We start from the raw sequence: 16,873 nt of genomic DNA on the forward strand, positions 1-16,873 counted from the left end.
ACTTAAAAACCTGACACTCTATGAAAAAATCTTGCATTGTCTTCAATGCAAAACATTAACACAACTATAGATAATGCACACGTGAATGCTACTATGAATCTAGTTGATTAATGAAAAGCAAACACGAAATAAATCCAAATCGTGCCCTTAGATCAATTAAACAAAATACTTAATTGAAGTTTTCTATCTTTTTGAAAACAGTAAAATTCACAGAGAAATAACAAAAGATAAATTTTGAATTTCCACCTTTAATCGATAAACGATTAACAACAAAAATTACGGAACAATTGAATTCAAGAAGACCTTCAGATAACTTGTATCTGATAATCTTCAATGAAGATCAATTGACAAATGCCATAAAGTTGAAAACTTTGATGAGTTTGATTTAGGCAAAGCAAAAGCTTCAATAAAATTTTTGAGATAATTTTAGACTGATAAAAAATCAATAATGAAAATCTTGTTTGTATATTATTCAATAATGAATGTATAAGTCTATTTATAATACATCCCAAAAAGATATAAAATAATGCAAAAGATATCAAAAGATATCATGGAAAAAGTTTCCTAATAAACTAAAAAACTCCAAAATAATCAAATTATGAAAATAGGATTAAATTCCCGCACACACACTCACACAGTATTCTTGTCTCATGCTGGAGCGCAAAAAACCCACGCTGTAGCGGCCAAATTTCTTTCCAGAAGGTGTCAAAATTCAACTCTCGCGCTCGAGTGCGAGATTTCCCCGTTGGAGCGCGAGAAATGGTTCGCGTTGGAGCAGATGATCCTCCGCTGGGGCACAAGCTTATTTCTCCAAATTCTTGCTCAAACATTTCCTTTGCTTTTCCAAGGTTTACATGCAATTTAATGACAATAAAACTCCCTCCGAAACGAACTCCAAGCGTACCATCTTGATATCCATGGATTCCAAATCCGTCTAATCTTGATGACAAATTATGGAATAATTATTTGAACAATATGAATCTTTGAGCGCCTTTTAGATTCATATCAGACTCCCCTTCTTTAAAAATATTTTTCCTCAAATCTTCCTCCTTACCTACACCAAACAACAAGAAATTAGTAAAACCAAATTTTTTATCAACTTCATACTTACCTTGAAATTTTTTTTGGCAAGATTTGTGATCCAATAGCTCCTCGTCTGTAGCGCCTAAAATCTAATCTACTAAATCGTATGCATTAAATTAAATAAATATTATGAATAATATTATTTTGATGTTTAATTAATTTAAATTCTTTATTCGATTTATGTGTTAATAAAATGTTTATTTACGCATCAACCTATTAAAGTAGAGAAAGACACAAAAAGAAAAATTGGAATAGATCAGAAGTGGCTAATTTTAACTAGGATCGATTCCACAATGATAATGAAAATACTGAGATCTCAATGAATCTTAAGTAGACTGCATAGTGCATACAACCAGTATTCACATAACATAAAAGGCCTACAAGGAACTCATAAATCTGAGAGCAATGACTACTTGCAAGCATAACATTCAATTGTACACCTTACTTGCAGCCCGCAGGTACATATTTTTGAGAAAACCATGACTCGACATATGGTCCCTCTCACAGCTGCAAACAAGTACATTCTTCCCCTGCCCCCTCTCTGTGTGTGCGTGCGTGCATACAAGAATGAGAGTTATTGTGGGTTACCTCAGAGTAGCTATCTGGCAAGAGCCCCAAAATAGTAAGAGCACTTATAATTGTCTTTTCTAAAGCTGCAAGTAACTCTAGTCTTAACTCTTGTTTTCCTTTCCCTGCAGAAAGAAGCCTACAGGTTCAAAACTATCCGCTTCAAATTTTCAATCATGTACCCAAATGACTTTGCCAATAGTAAAAAGGAGCGAAAATTAATCCATACATGAAAAAGCAGCTTTACCACTGAATGATCTAGAAAACATGCGAGCCATATATACCATCTTACTATTCAAGAGCCGGACATATTTGAACTTGAGGAGGTAAACACATTGAGTAAAAACTGGAGCCTGTGAGACTGCATCGAAAATTAAAATAGCTTCCAGATTGAATAAAGCACCTTACGAGTATGCAGAAGATCATTGATGGTTTTCAATGGTTCCGACATAACAGCCAATGCTACAGGAGTGTGAAGATCATCAGACATTGATGTCAAACACTCATCATGGAATTTATTGATGCAAATTTTTGTTTCTGTTGGAATGGAGTCCTTCAAACCAGCTCGGTCATGCCGGGTTAGGACATTCTGACAATTCATGCAATGTCTGCAGTCAGAACAAACTCATGGTTGAAAATATCTCACACACAGAATTTTTGGTGTCATAGTAATTAAATATCCAAGACAAGTAAAAGGCGGACTTTCTTCTCAATTGCATTAAGTATAAAACAAGTCAAAAGTGAATATTGGTAAAAGTTTCTAAAAGCTTCATGTTTTGCAAAAGTATAGGTTTAATTTCTTTGGAGTTTGGATAAAGCTACACGTTTTTCGGTTTGCATGGAGAACCAATATATGTGAACAAGACATGCTCTGTCGCACTAGTTGCAACCTCGAGTTTCCAGACCTAATATTTCACAAAATTTTTAAGGCATGATGCACACCAAACTGTTTAAAGCATCAGAATGACCAGAACATAAAACAACTTCAAAATAGCAGAAACCATACCAATTGCAGGAGCTAAAAGCTTGTAATTGGAAAAAATAAAGAGCTGGCTGGGTATGCAAATGAAGAAAAAAATAGAATCTACATCAATACTTATACTTCATTAATACTTATTTAATCTACTGCGATCCAACAGGACCAAAAACTTTCTTCATCCCCCATAAGGTAATTTTAACTATGGGAAAAAGAAAACACGGACCTCCTTGACTAAATCCACAAACAAAAACATTGATAGGATTGATTCCAGCGGCTATCTCTTTATCTATCATTGCATGTATATTCTGAACTGCTTTGAGCACACTGCCTTCATCTTTTGGGGAATCCTGACAAATAATAATAATTTAGATGATTCAGACTGAGAGAATACATGGTGCAGGGATTACAAAGTAGAGGTGAGATATATACTACCCTGACTTCCTACTATGGTCTTTAGCCTAACCATTTAAAGGAAAAATGAATCAAACACATCACAATAAACTGAATCTGTTCGTAAAGAAAGTAAAGTGATTCCGTTTATACATGAATCAAGTCGAATTTAAACATATTATAATGAATCTGTTTAAGGAAAAATGAATCAAAGACAGAATCTTTATAGAACTTAAAAAGACTTATAATGGAGCTCAACATAATATACAGATTAAAAAAGGATTAAAAGACAGATGCAAATGAATTATGACAGAAAATTGAAGATAAAATGATGCAAACTTACAGCTGTCACAGGTATTTCAGCAATGTCAAACCATGAAGGCATAACACCACCATCTACAAGGAAACCCAAATGAGCAAATAGCAAAATGATAATGCAGTAAAGAGATTTTGTCGCTCATGAAACCCAAATAAGATGCAAAACCCAGGCCCGCTACATTTCAGCGGCTTTCATTTTGAAGTAGTGTTATATAATATAATCAATCTTAGTATTTACTCATTAGATATCAGTTTGTTCTCTTTCTTTGAGTGATCAGATCACTCCAAAATGGGTAATATGCAAAAAAATTATTTCAGACAGGACAATCATTCACAATCCACGCAAAAATGAGCCAGCAACAAATCTCAAACACTGGTACATCATTTTCAAGTCAACAGTTTTACTATGGCTCAAGCATAATAGAGGCACCATTTACATCTTTACTGTACGTGGAACAATGAAATGCAGTATGATTGCCAAGGCATAATGGATAAAACAATAGAAGAGAAACAAGAAACTAGTTAGATTTGAACAAATCCCAACAATCCTCAACTTCATAAAGACTTCACCTTGGTAAGTATACGATCATCAATTCACAAAATATAAAATTGGATTTTCTAATCAGATAGTTCAATCAAATGCAGCCACAACAAAAAAAATCCCAAAAACTGGTCAATGCACCTGCAGCATCTAATGAATTGCAATGTACCGAATCAAAGTCTAATTGAAACTTAAAACCGCAAGAAAAATCCACAAAGGAAGAACAAACAATCCTAAATGTTAACAGGAACATACAGTTACAAGTGACAGGGTTAGAAGGAGCAGAAGGGAAAGACCACTTGGTTTTTCTGAACTGGGGAGACGTGAAAAGCGTCTTGATGGGTTCATTAGCAGGACCCGAATCGCCCAGTCCATGTAGCCACGTGAAAATCTCCGTGTAGTTCTTCTCGTGCTGTGATGAATACCTTTTTGACAAGTACACCACTGACCTCGATTCATAGAAATATCATCAAACCCGTGATTGTGTAGATCAACATGTAATATACAGAGGAATAAAACATAAGACCATTATAAATTCAGACACAGAGAAAACCAGCACTAGCATGAAATCCAGCGTGAGCACATTATCTTCAAGCACTAAACATATAAGACGACTCATGAGAGTAAGATCGTTGAGCAACGAAAACAGGAAAACGAGCTGGCAGGTTACAAAACGTGATATCATCAACCAAAATTAAAAATCAACACGAACGAGACTTAATTACAAATATCAGGTAAATAGGACCAGATCTATCCTTGTCGATCCTTATTTTCGAACAATGAACTTCTAAAGTATCTCCAACCCATATCTTTTCTATTTCATCCTCTATCTTTTAAGTAGAGATTTGTGATCTCTATTTTCAAAAAATTTCTCCAACCCATATCCTCTAAATATTACCAAATACTCCATTTTCTATTTTATTTTTTTAAAACATATATATTTATATAATAAAAAAATTACATAATATGTTTTTCAACTATATTAATTGGATATAGTTAAAATTAAAATCATGTAATATATTAATAATTATGTATTATAATGTTAAACATATTAAAAAATTAAATTTACACGACTCGTTATTTTTTTAAAAAAATATGCATTTATTTGGTAATTAAATTGCAAACACATGAAAACAGTTGCATTGCTTTGTAGTAAATCGTGTTTTGAATAAAATGTTTGTGCTAAATTGTTTTGTGTGTTTCTAATTACTTTGTTCATAATTTCCATTTAATGTTATTTAAAAATAATAAAATTACAATTAATTTATTGAAAAATTATAAAAAAAAACAAATAAAATTTAATTAAACTAAAAAAATTAAACACTGAAACTAATTTTAAAAATAAAATGGGAGAACACTCAAAATAATAAAAATTAGACCAATTTACCAAGTAATATTTAATATAAAAACTGAAAATAATTTAAAATAGGGACTAAAAAATAAATTCATCATTTTCAAGGTCTAAAAAATAATTTTGGAGGATGGCATTTTCGTAAATATGTCATCCTCCAAATCCATCATCTATTTGAACAGATATGGAGGATCACTGTAGCATCCTCCAAAATGAAGGATGCAAATAGAAGATGGTTGGAGGCCAAACCATCCTCCATTTTGGAGGAATCCTCCAAAATGGAGGATGGTTGGAGATACTCTAAGTGTGAAATACAAACACCTCAGTGAGTGATTCGCACCTGGTACGTATTTTCGAATTTATCGTACATGAATCGAGTGATTATACTCGTATTCCCAATGGACTGATCACCCAGGAACACTAATTTATACTTCGCGAACGTCGAAACTGGAGCCATCAATCCTACTCGGATCAATTAAACTTTGAACACGATCGGATCTAAAGAAACGTAACAAGTGCAGTTTTTCGACCTAAATTCACGATCTCGCCGGAAACTCAAGGGGTAGGTGAGTCATGGCTGGCCGAGCCCATTTCTAGTGGTGTGCGGCGGCGCAAGGTCAAAATTAAAGAAGGGGGCGACGGGTTTGGGCAGGGTAAGGTTCTCTCTCACATTTTTGTTTTGTTTTTTTGTAAACATTTAAGCATGTATTATTTAAAACTAGTGACCAGTGCATACTCGTTGCATGTGAAAACATAGTTTATGAATTATAAATTACATTTAAATCAGCTTTTTTTATATTTATATTTGAACAGTTTATATTACTGTAAATGTTTTCCTATTTCACATTCCATTTAAATTAAATCATGAAAAACTTATTAGTTTGTGTCAAAATAAAGGTATGGCATTTATTTTGTAGCATACATATGAGCATAACTGAAACAATACCATGTAGATATTATAATAAAATAATTTTGTAATAACATATTTGGTTATTTTAATGTTGACTTCATTAAAATATAATTTTTCCTTTATTTCAAAGAATAAAAATATCATCTTCATGATATGTTTTCTCATTCCATGAGAACGCTCCTCCATCCATTCAACTTGCATAGCTGGTATTGAAAATACTCGAAGTAAACTTTTCATTTGCTAGGCAGTGATCTTATTTGCTTCTCTTCTTGGCAAGTCTTCTCTCATAAAGTATATAGTATTTCCAAATAGACGAAGGCTTGAGTTACTTGATTCTAAATTTGAATATCTAGATCATTTTCCAACTAATAAACAAACATCAAATCCATTACCCAGATCTCATTGATTAATCTTTAAACTTTTGACATATGTTGTGTCTTTAGATAAAACTCACTGCTACAATGACTAAAACTTCATATAAGATCTAATAATTTATGCATAATCACACAAAAAAGACATCCAACCTGAATAGTTACACAAAAAAATGTGTTCATGCATGCATTATATACCATGTTTAATATGAACATCAATACTCTAAAATCTCTCTATGTGATTTAGGTCTCTTAATTCAAATTACATAATGGCAGGAAGATTGCGGTGGCTGGTGATGATTGATGAAAGATCAGATTATTGATCACCCTCAATAAAAAGAAATTTAAATATTATATTTAAATTTAATATTTTATTATGACTTAAAAATTTTAATTTTCAATCTTATATATGCTTGACCCCTGTTACACTTCACATTTCCAATAATCATCCGTAAACTTTAGTATGTCTAATCCACAAATACTTGTTAATTTAGAAATAAAATCTCTTTGAGGAAAAATTTAATATATCTGAAACAACATACAACTATCTATTATCGCCTCTGTTAAATAAATTTATCACTTTGGTATGAAAACCATAAAAAACATATAAATCAAGAGTCATACTGAATGCATTTCATTTTTAAATGCAGTATGAAATAGAAAAATATTTTCTGTAAGATTGATTGTGAAGAAATAATTAGTTTCATAACTTGTTTTAGGAAAATGTTAAGAAAAATATATTTTGTAGGCATTATTTTGGAAGAAAATTAATATGCAAATAAATGAAATGATATGCAACAAATGAGAAAAACTTTTAACTTTTTTTCTTTTTTTTTTTTTTTTCAGATTATGCACCACTAATTGCTAGTATTAGCCCAGCCAATCAATCCTCATCACCTGCGAAAAGAATGAAACTACGAAAAACACATTCAAATATAAAAAAACCTCAAGAAATTCTGAATGTATCAAAAATATTGGAAAACCTCGCAGAGAAACAAGAGTTGAGTATAAAGATTAATAATAAATTGAGTTTATATATATTGAGCAAAAAAGTGTATTATAATGTTTGAAACATAAGAAAGTTAATGAAGAAGGGATGAGAAATAAAATATTGAACCTTGACATCCAACCGCAGTATGCATGAAATAGACGAACCCAGTGTGCTGGTTTAATAGCATGACGATATGGCTCCAGCAGCATCAAATAGACGAAACCATTGGATTCATAAGCTTGACGATATGGTGTCACTTCTCGTTGAATTTTTCTCTCCTCAAATTACAATCATCTGAAATAAGAAAAATAATCAACAATATTATGCTTTTATAAAATCTGTTAATACTCATTTGATAAATAATTTACATTTCCAGCACCTTTTTTTAACAGATAACAATTATTAAAATAGATTATCCTACAATTTTTTTAGAAAAATGACAATTAAACTTACATTTTCATGTTATTTGTATTGTCTGATGTTTAAATTTCTTCTACTATATTCCAATATGTGTCTAATTGTAACGCCTCACTATATCAAGACGGATCTTTTCAGCATGCTTATGTCCTCACTCACACGCACCCTGGAAAACTTTCCAGGGGGTCACCCATCCTATAATTGCCCCAAGTCAAGCACGCTTAACTTTGGAGTTGATGAGCTTCCGAAAAGAAGATGCACCTTCTTGATATGAGTTGTACATATCAAATCTTTTGTACCTCTCATTCCGGTGTGGGATCGGTTCATTCATGTCACCCGTCGCCCATTCTTTGATGGGGTTTCCATCTTTCAGGTATTAACCACCCATATTGCGGACCATGTACCGCCCTAGGACTTTTTGGCTCCGGGTGTCACATGCCCACCAGCTTCCGCTTGGATCGTCCCCGAACCACACCGTACTGGGAGAGGCCAGTCTCTGATACCATTTGTAACGCCTCACTGTATCAAGACGGGTCTTTTCAGCATGCTTATGTCCTCACTCACACGCACCCTGGAAAACTTCCCAGGGGGTCACCCATCCTATAATTGCCCCAAGTCAAGCACGCTTAACTTTGGAGTTCTTATGTGATGAGCTTCCCAAAAGAAGATGCACCTCCTTGATATGAGTTGTACATATCAAATCTTTTGTACCTCTCATTTCGGTGTGGGATCGGTTCATTCATGTCACCCGTCGCCCATTCTTTGTTGGGGTTTCCATCTTTCAGGTATTAACCACCCATATTGCGGACCATGTACCGCTCTAGGACTTTTTGGCTCCGAGTGTCACACTAATCATTTAGAAAATAACAGAATGCAGATTCAAAAGAACCACTTCTCAAAGTAAAATATATAATTTGCATAATACCTGTATTTGGGAAGAGAAATTAATGGCTAGATCTGAAAAATAAAAGTAAAACGAAAATAAGGAATTTAATGATTGCAAAAAAAAATAATTTTTTTTAATAAATGCATCACCAAATTATTATCAATAATTACATCACTAATATGTATCGGTTTAGCTTCAACCTCATAATCAAAAGTCAAGTATATTGAGTATGACATTTCTGCGAACACTTGGTCTTCGAACAATATCCTTCAACGTTGTATAAGGAGATGATAGAAATAAAATTCTAGGAAAAAAAACAATTACAACAACAAACGGAAAATAATTTTGACCATCATTCACGAATCAAAAGATCGTGCACTTGAACCTTGCATCACGAATAGTCTTGCGCTTTGTTTCTGGTTTTGGAAAAGAATTTTTTTTTTTTAGGAATGAGGAAGATAGAGTGAGAGAAACTAAAAAAAACGTGGCGAGTGGATGGTGTGGTAGGATGGGGGAGGAGAAAAATGTTGAAACGTGGGTCTTTCAGTTTTGTTTTTAATTTGTAAAAAATAAGTGACTGTTTTTAATTTCTTTATTGACATAACAATGTACCGTTTTAAAGGAGAGATGTTTTGAGGGTAAAAATGTAATAATATATTTGTAGTAGCCCGTGCCCTAATTGAGTAATTAAAGGATTAATGCTAATTAATTGAATTAGGCATCGGACGGATCGGAAGCTCCGAAGGGACGATCGGAAGCTCCGATCGGGATCGGAAGCTCCGATGAGGATCGGAGGCACCGATGATATTACGTCATCCATGACGTGTGGCTGGATCGGAAGCTCCGATCAGGATCGGACGTTCCGATCACCCCTATCCGGAGTCAACAAGTGATATTTTGACACGTGGCAGATCAGGATCTTCGGAAGCTCCGATGGCAGGATCGGACGTTCCGATCGAGGTTCGGACGTTCCGATCAAGGATCGGAAGTTCCGATCGTTGTCTATAAATAGAAGGCCGAGACTTCATTTCTCTTTGCCAATTCCGAGTTCTCCTTTCCTTTCTAGTCCTTTTGGAGCTGTTCTAGTCTTCTTAGGCTTGGTCCGGAGGTCGGAGAGGCGTTCGGTAGTCGTAGCGGAGTTGTGCCCAAGTTCTGGAGGCATCGACATCAAAGGGCTAACGACGGACGAAGGTATAGCTTTTGCTTCCTATAAATATTTAGGAGTATGCAATAGCTTAGTTAAGGCTTTTAGAGCACTATAATGATAGTAGTATCATTTCGCTGTGTAGGCGGACTTTAGGCTTGGACTTAGAGCTGGTAGTGCCTACCTGGTATTTGAGGTACGAAAGTACTGTTCGAGATATCCTGACTGAGTATGCATGTATTATGTGACTGCATGATTTATATGCCATGATATTATGCTGCATTCATTTGCATCTTGCTGTATCTCCTTCGAGATGTCTGTAGTAGGGTTGTACCCTATCCTGTTAGTGGATGGACTTCCATCGATTTGGGTCCGGCGTATCCACAGTTATCTCGGTATGGGAGCCACCTCCTGAAGCGACGGCACAGCGTGCTACATACCAGGGCCCGGTCTGTCTCTGTTATCTGATCCTTGACCTCGAGTCTATAGGGAGTTCACTTTGCATGCATGTATACTCATACTCTCGCACTGAGCGTTTTATGCTCACGTCTCGTACTCTGTATTTTCTGGACACCTTATTCCATGGGGCAGGTTTGCGATTGGACGAGGAGGGTGGATCTAGGAGGGGCTAGTCAGTGGTTGGCCAGCTGGAGCTTCGTCTAGGTTTTATTACTGTTGTTTTGGGTTTATACAGCTATTCGATTTGGTTGTATATTATTGGATAATTACAGATTCCTTTTCTTGGGATTGTATAATGTTATTGGTTTCCGCAGTTTCATTCTGATATCTGTTTAATTAAGTTAATTGCATGCATAAGTTCTGTTTAGTAGGTGATCCGGGTAAGGGTCACTACATTTATGGTATCAGAGCATGCAAAAGATTTCTTGGGATTTAGTCTCATCTTGAGGTATTTTTGTAGATGTCAAATCGTGACGACCAGAGTTCTCATGGCAGTGTTGGTGGGCGTTGGGGTGATGCCGACCGGGAGCCTCGTCGAGAACGGCGTCATCGTCACCATGACGACGAGCGTTTCACTGTGCGTCGATTCTTAGCTATGGGTCCTAAGCCCTTAGTTGGAGGTGAGTCTCCGGAGGATGCGGAGAACTGGTTAGACCGCATGGAGATGACTTTTCAGACTTTCCAATGCACTGATGAGCAGAAGGTGGAGACCCTTGGCTATCTTCTGGATGGGCGTGCGCGCAGGTGGTGGAGGTTTACTTCTGCACCTTTTGTTGCGGCGAGAGGAGTGGCCACCTGGGCCGAGTTCCGCACAGCTTTCCAAAAGCGGTATTTTCCTCCTGCACTCCGACAGTCGAAGGCAGGCGAGCTACTGAGTCTGCGACAGGGAGCCATGTCTATTGATGAGTATCAGCAGAGGTTCTTTGATCTGTTATCCTATTGCCCCGAGATTGCTGATAGCTCAGAGATGAAGTATAATCTGTTTCTTCAGGGCCTTAACCCTGAGATCCATGACCGTGTGGCGGTTGGCGATGACATGTCCTACGAGGGTTTGGTGAGCCGTTGTCACCAGGCGGAGGACAGCATTCGGCGGAACAGGTCTTTCTCTCAGTCGAGACCTGCTAGTTCTTTGGGCCCGTGCCCAAACTTTCAAAAAGTCTGGATCTTCTTCTTCCTCTGGTTCTGGAGGTATTGTCCGTTATGGTAAGAAGGACAAGTGTGATCACTGTGGGAAGAACCATCCATCCGACAAGTGCCGTAGAGCTTCTGGAGCTTGTTTCCATTGTGGAGAGACTGGTCATATCCGGAGAGATTGTCCAATGTCTGGGGGAGGCGGTTCTGGTTCTGGTTCAGGATCGGGTTCTCAGGCTACCGTACAGCAGAGGTCGCAGGGACAGTCTGCTGGGAGTTCTCATTTGAGGCCACGAGCTTCTGGCCAGGTGTTTGCCCTGAGACATGATCAGGCTGTGGAGGAGAATGAGAAAGTCATCGCAGGTACATTTATGCTTTATGGTATACCTGCTCTTGTACTTATTGACACTGATGCATCTCATTCCTTCATTTCTGCACGTTTTGTTAAGAGGCATAAGTTACCATGCATTGCACTAGACGTAGTGATGTCTGTTTCTACTCCGACGGGCCAATCTGCTTTGGCTAAGCGTCTAGTGATGGGTTGCCCTTTAGAGTTCGAAGGGAACGTTCTGTTAGCGAATCTCATGGTCCTGGCGATGGACGACTTTGATTGCATTCTGGGAATAGATGTGTTGACTACCTATCGAGCTTCAGTGGACTGCTATCAGAGATTAGTACGCTTTCATCCGGAAGGGAGTGAGAGTTGGTTTTTCTATGGTGAGGGAGCGCGACCCCCGATGCCTTTGGTATCAGCTTTGAGAGCCTGTCGAGCTCTAGAGACTGGCGGGGAAGGCTACCTTATCTATGCAGTTGATTTGTCCGCTGAGAGTATTGGGATAGAGAGCATTCCTGTTGTGGATGAATTTCCAGATGTGTTTCCTGATGAGATTCCGGGTTTTCCTCCTGCTAGGGAAGTCGAGTTTGGCATAGAGTTGATGCCGGGTACTTCGCCTATTTCTAGAGCACCGTATCGTCTGGCACCATCAGAGATGCGTGAGTTGAAGAATCAGCTACAGGATCTTTTGGACAAGGGGTACATTCGTCCTAGTGTATCTCCTTGGGGAGCTCCTGTTCTCTTCGTGAAGAAGAAGGATGGGTCGATGCGACTGTGCATTGACTATCGGCAGCTGAATCGAGTGACTGTGAAGAACAAGTATCCGTTGCCTCGTGTTGATGACTTGTTTCACCAGCTGCAGGGCACATCAATTTACTCCAAGATTGACTTGAGATCTGGGTATCATCAGTTGAGAGTCCGTGATCAGGACGTAGCCAAGACTGCATTCCGTACTCGCTATGGGCATTACGAGTTCCTAGTGATGCCATTTGGTTTGACTAATGCGCCGGCTATATTCATGGATTTGATGAACCGTGTCTTCAGGGAGTATTTGGACAAGTTTGTCGTGGTCTTCATTGACGACATCTTGGTGTATTCGCGTAATACGGAAGAGCATGTTTCTCACTTGCGGTTGGTACTGCAGACTCTTCGAGATGAGCAATTGTACGCCAAGCTGAGCAAGTGTGAGTTCTGGATGGATAGAGTGGTTTTTCTTGGCCATATCATATCCAGGGAGGGGATTTCTGTTGATCCAAGCAAGATTGAAGCGGTACTTAATTGGTCGCGTCCGACGACAGTTGCTGAGATCCGTAGTTTTCTGGGTCTAGCAGGGTATTATCGTCGCTTCATTCTGAACTTCTCTCAGTTAGCTCGACCGTTGACGCAGCTTACCCGCAAGGGTGTGGATTTTGAGTGGTCCTCCGAGTGTGAGGAGAATTTCCGTGAGCTTCGACGGCGGTTGACTTCTGCGCCGGTGTTAGCATTACCGTCAGGATCTGGAGGGTATGTAGTTTACACGGATGCTTCTCTTCAGGGGTTAGGTTGTGTCCTGACTCAGAATGGGCATGTGATCGCATACGCTTCTAGACAGCTAAAGCTTCACGAGGACAACTACCCAGTTCATGATTTGGAATTGGAAGCCATTGTGTTCGCTTTGAAGATCTGGAGTCATTATCTGTATGGCGAGAAATTTGAGATCTTCACCGACCATAAGAGTCTCAAGTATTTGTTCACTCAGGCGGAGTTGAACATGAGGCAGAGACGTTGGATGGACTTGCTTAAGGACTATGATTGCGAGATTAAGTACCATCCGGGAGCTGCTAATCTCACCGCTGATGCTTTGAGTCGCAAGGTGCGACTATCCGCACTTCAGACTTGTTCGATGTCTAGTGCGATCAGTGACTGTTGTACTTCAGGTTTTACCTTCAAGCATAAGAAAGGTATGCAGAGTATCCAGATGTTTGCGATATTATCTGAGCCAGCCTTGTACTCGCGGATCCGAGATGCTCAGATGTCTGATTCAAAGACCCAGCGTTTAGCTCGTCTAGCTAACGAGGGTAGCTCGTCTGGATTTCATTATCAGTCAGATGGCTTTCTGTGTTTGTCTGGTAGGCTTGTGATTCCACAGGATGAAGAGTTGCGAGAGGAGATTTTATCTCAGGCACATCGCACTAAGTTGAGTATTCATCCTGGGAGCAACAAGATGTACAAGGATCTACGTACTCGTTTCTGGTGGAAGGGAATGAAACGCAGTGTTTATCAGTTTGTTTCGAGATGTTTGGTGTGTCAACAGGTCAAGGCAGAGCACCGACGACCTGGAGGATTGCTTCACAGTCTGCCTATTCCTGAATGGAAATGGGAGTTTATCACTATGGACTTTGTGACCCATTTGCCGGTATCCCCGAGGAACTGTGATGCTATCTGGGTTGTGGTGGACCGACTCACCAAGTCAGCGCATTTCATTGCCTATAGCCGAGAGTACTCTGTGGATCGCATGGCTCGGTTGTACATTCAGGAGATCATTCGACTTCATGGAGTGCCTGTGAGCATTGTCAGCGATCGGGACCCCAGGTTTACTTCCAGGTTCTGGTGGAGTGTTCAGCGTGCGATGGGTACTACTCTCAGTTTGAGTACAGCCTATCATCCGGAGACTGATGGTCAGTCAGAGCGCACTATCCGTACGTTAGAGGATATGCTTAGAGCGTGCGTCATGGATTTTGGTTCAGCCTGGCAGGATCATTTGCCGTTGATCGAGTTCGCTTACAACAACAACTATCATACTAGTATTGGGATGGCACCTTTTGAGGCGTTGTATGGGCGACGTTGTCGTACTCCACTCTTCTGGGAAGAAGTGGAGGAGAGACAGGCTGAAGGACCGGAGTTTATCCAGCAGGCGATAGACATTGCTGATCAGATCAAGAAACGGATTAAGACTGCACAGGATCGTCAGGCCAATTATGCTAATATCAAGCGTAGGCCTTTGCAGTTCGAGGTCGGGGAGAAAGTGTTTCTGAGAGTGTCACCTTTCCGCAAGATTCTCAGATTTGGCCTTAAGGGCAAGTTGTCTCCCAGATTTATCGGTCCGTTTGAGATCTTGGAGAGTATTGGCGATTTGGCTTATCGACTAGCATTGCCACCGCATCTATCTAGTATTCATGACGTGTTCCACGTATCTCTGTTGCGACGATATGTGGCGGATGAATCTCATATTCTGCAGCGATCTGAGGTTCAGGTAGACAAGGATTTGACTTATGTTGAGAAACCTCTTCGCATCCTTGATTATAAGGATAAGGTTTTACGGAACAAAGTCATTCCTTTGGTTTTAGTTCAGTGGCAGTGCCGAGGCACTGAGGAAGCTACTTGGGAGCTTGAGGACAGGATGCGTAAAGACCATCCTGAGTTGTTTTGATTTCATTCTTTAAGTTGTATTCAGTTGCAAACTCTGTAAACGTTTGATTTGAATAAAGAATGTTTCTGACTTCTATATTTGCATTCGGTACTTAAGATCTGATTTCGAGGACGAAATATCTTAAGTGGGGGAGAATGTAGTAGCCCGTGCCCTAATTGAGTAATTAAAGGATTAATGCTAATTAATTGAATTAGGCATCGGACGGATCGGAAGCTCCGAAGGGACGATCGGAAGCTCCGATCGGGATCGGAAGCTCCGATGAGGATCGGAGGCACCGATGATATTACGTCATCCATGACGTGTGGCTGGATCGGAAGCTCCGATCAGGATCGGACGTTCCGATCACCCCTATCCGGAGTCAACAAGTGATATTTTGACACGTGGCAGATCAGGATCTTCGGAAGCTCCGATGGCAGGATCGGACGTTCCGATCGAGGTTCGGACGTTCCGATCAAGGATCGGAAGTTCCGATCGTTGTTCTATAAATAGAAGGCCAAGACTTCATTTCTCTTTGCCAATTCCGAGTTCTCCTTTCCTTTCTAGTCCTTTTGGAGCTGTTCTAGTCTTCTTAGGCTTGGTCCGGAGGTCGGAGAGGCGTTCGGTAGTCGTAGCGGAGTTGTGCCCAAGTTCTGGAGGCATCGACATCAAAGGGCTAACGACGGACGAAGGTATAGCTTTTGCTTCCTATAAATATTTAGGAGTATGCAATAGCTTAGTTAAGGCTTTTAGAGCACTATAATGATAGTAGTATAATTTCGCTGTGTAGGCGGACTTTAGGCTTGGACTTAGAGCTGGTAGTGCCTACCTGGTATTTGAGGTACGAAAGTACTGTTCGAGATATCCTGACTGAGTATGCATGTATTATGTGACTGCATGATTTATATGCCATGATATTATGCTTCATTCATTTGCATCTTGCTGTATCTCCTTCGAGATGTCTGTAGTAGGGTTGTACCCTATCCTGTTAGTGGATGGACTTCCATCGATTTGGGTCCGGCGTATCCACAGTTATCTCGGTATGGGAGCCACCTCCTGAAGCGACGGCACAGCGTGCTACATACCAGGGCTCGGTCTGTCTCTGTTATCTGATCCTTGACCTCGAGTCTATAGGGAGTTCACTTTGCATGCATGTATACTCATACTCTCGCACTGAGCGTTTTATGCTCACGTCTCGTACTCTGTATTTTCTGGACACCCTATTCCATGGGACAGGTTTGCGATTGGACGAGGAGGGTGGATCCAGGAGGGGCTAGTCAGTGGTTGGCCAGCTGGAGCTTCGTCTAGGTTTTATTACTGTTGTTTTGGGTTTATACAGCTATTCGATTTGGTTGTATATTATTGGATAATTACAGATTCCTTTTCTTGGGATTGTATAATGTTATTGGTTTCCGCAGTTTCATTCTGATATCTGTTTAATTAAGTTAATTGCATGCATAAGTTCTGTTTAGTAGGTGATCCGGGTAAGGGTCACTACAATATTGGTGTCATCAAAATCAGACCAAAGTTGTTATTAAAAGGGGTAGTTATTAAAAGGGGGAGAAGTATTATAAAATAATAAAGATATATCATTATTTAAATTAAATTGAAAATAA

The 16,873-nt window shown here is 39.1% G+C and overlaps 1 protein-coding gene across 1 annotated transcript; it reads right to left on the reverse strand.

Moving 5' to 3' along the window:
* Positions 1–473: 473 nt before the first annotated feature.
* On the reverse strand, positions 474–5,686 carry LOC140878800 (probable inactive carboxylesterase Os04g0669700). The gene is made up of 8 exons (XM_073282423.1): positions 5,570–5,686; positions 4,432–4,536; positions 4,134–4,338; positions 3,363–3,415; positions 2,853–2,976; positions 2,054–2,239; positions 1,672–1,775; positions 474–1,054 (listed from the first exon to the last, which is right to left on the reverse strand). The coding sequence occupies exons 1-6, from the start codon at positions 5,684–5,686 to the stop codon at positions 2,220–2,222; spliced, it is 624 nt and encodes a 207-aa protein (XP_073138524.1). The 3' UTR covers positions 474–1,054; positions 1,672–1,775; positions 2,054–2,219.
* Between the last annotated feature and the right edge of the window lie 11,187 nt (positions 5,687–16,873).

The sequence above is a fragment of the Henckelia pumila genome, chromosome 2 (genome assembly GCF_033568475.1).
Source record: "Henckelia pumila isolate YLH828 chromosome 2, ASM3356847v2, whole genome shotgun sequence".
In the NCBI taxonomy this organism is placed as follows: domain Eukaryota; kingdom Viridiplantae; phylum Streptophyta; class Magnoliopsida; order Lamiales; family Gesneriaceae; genus Henckelia; species Henckelia pumila.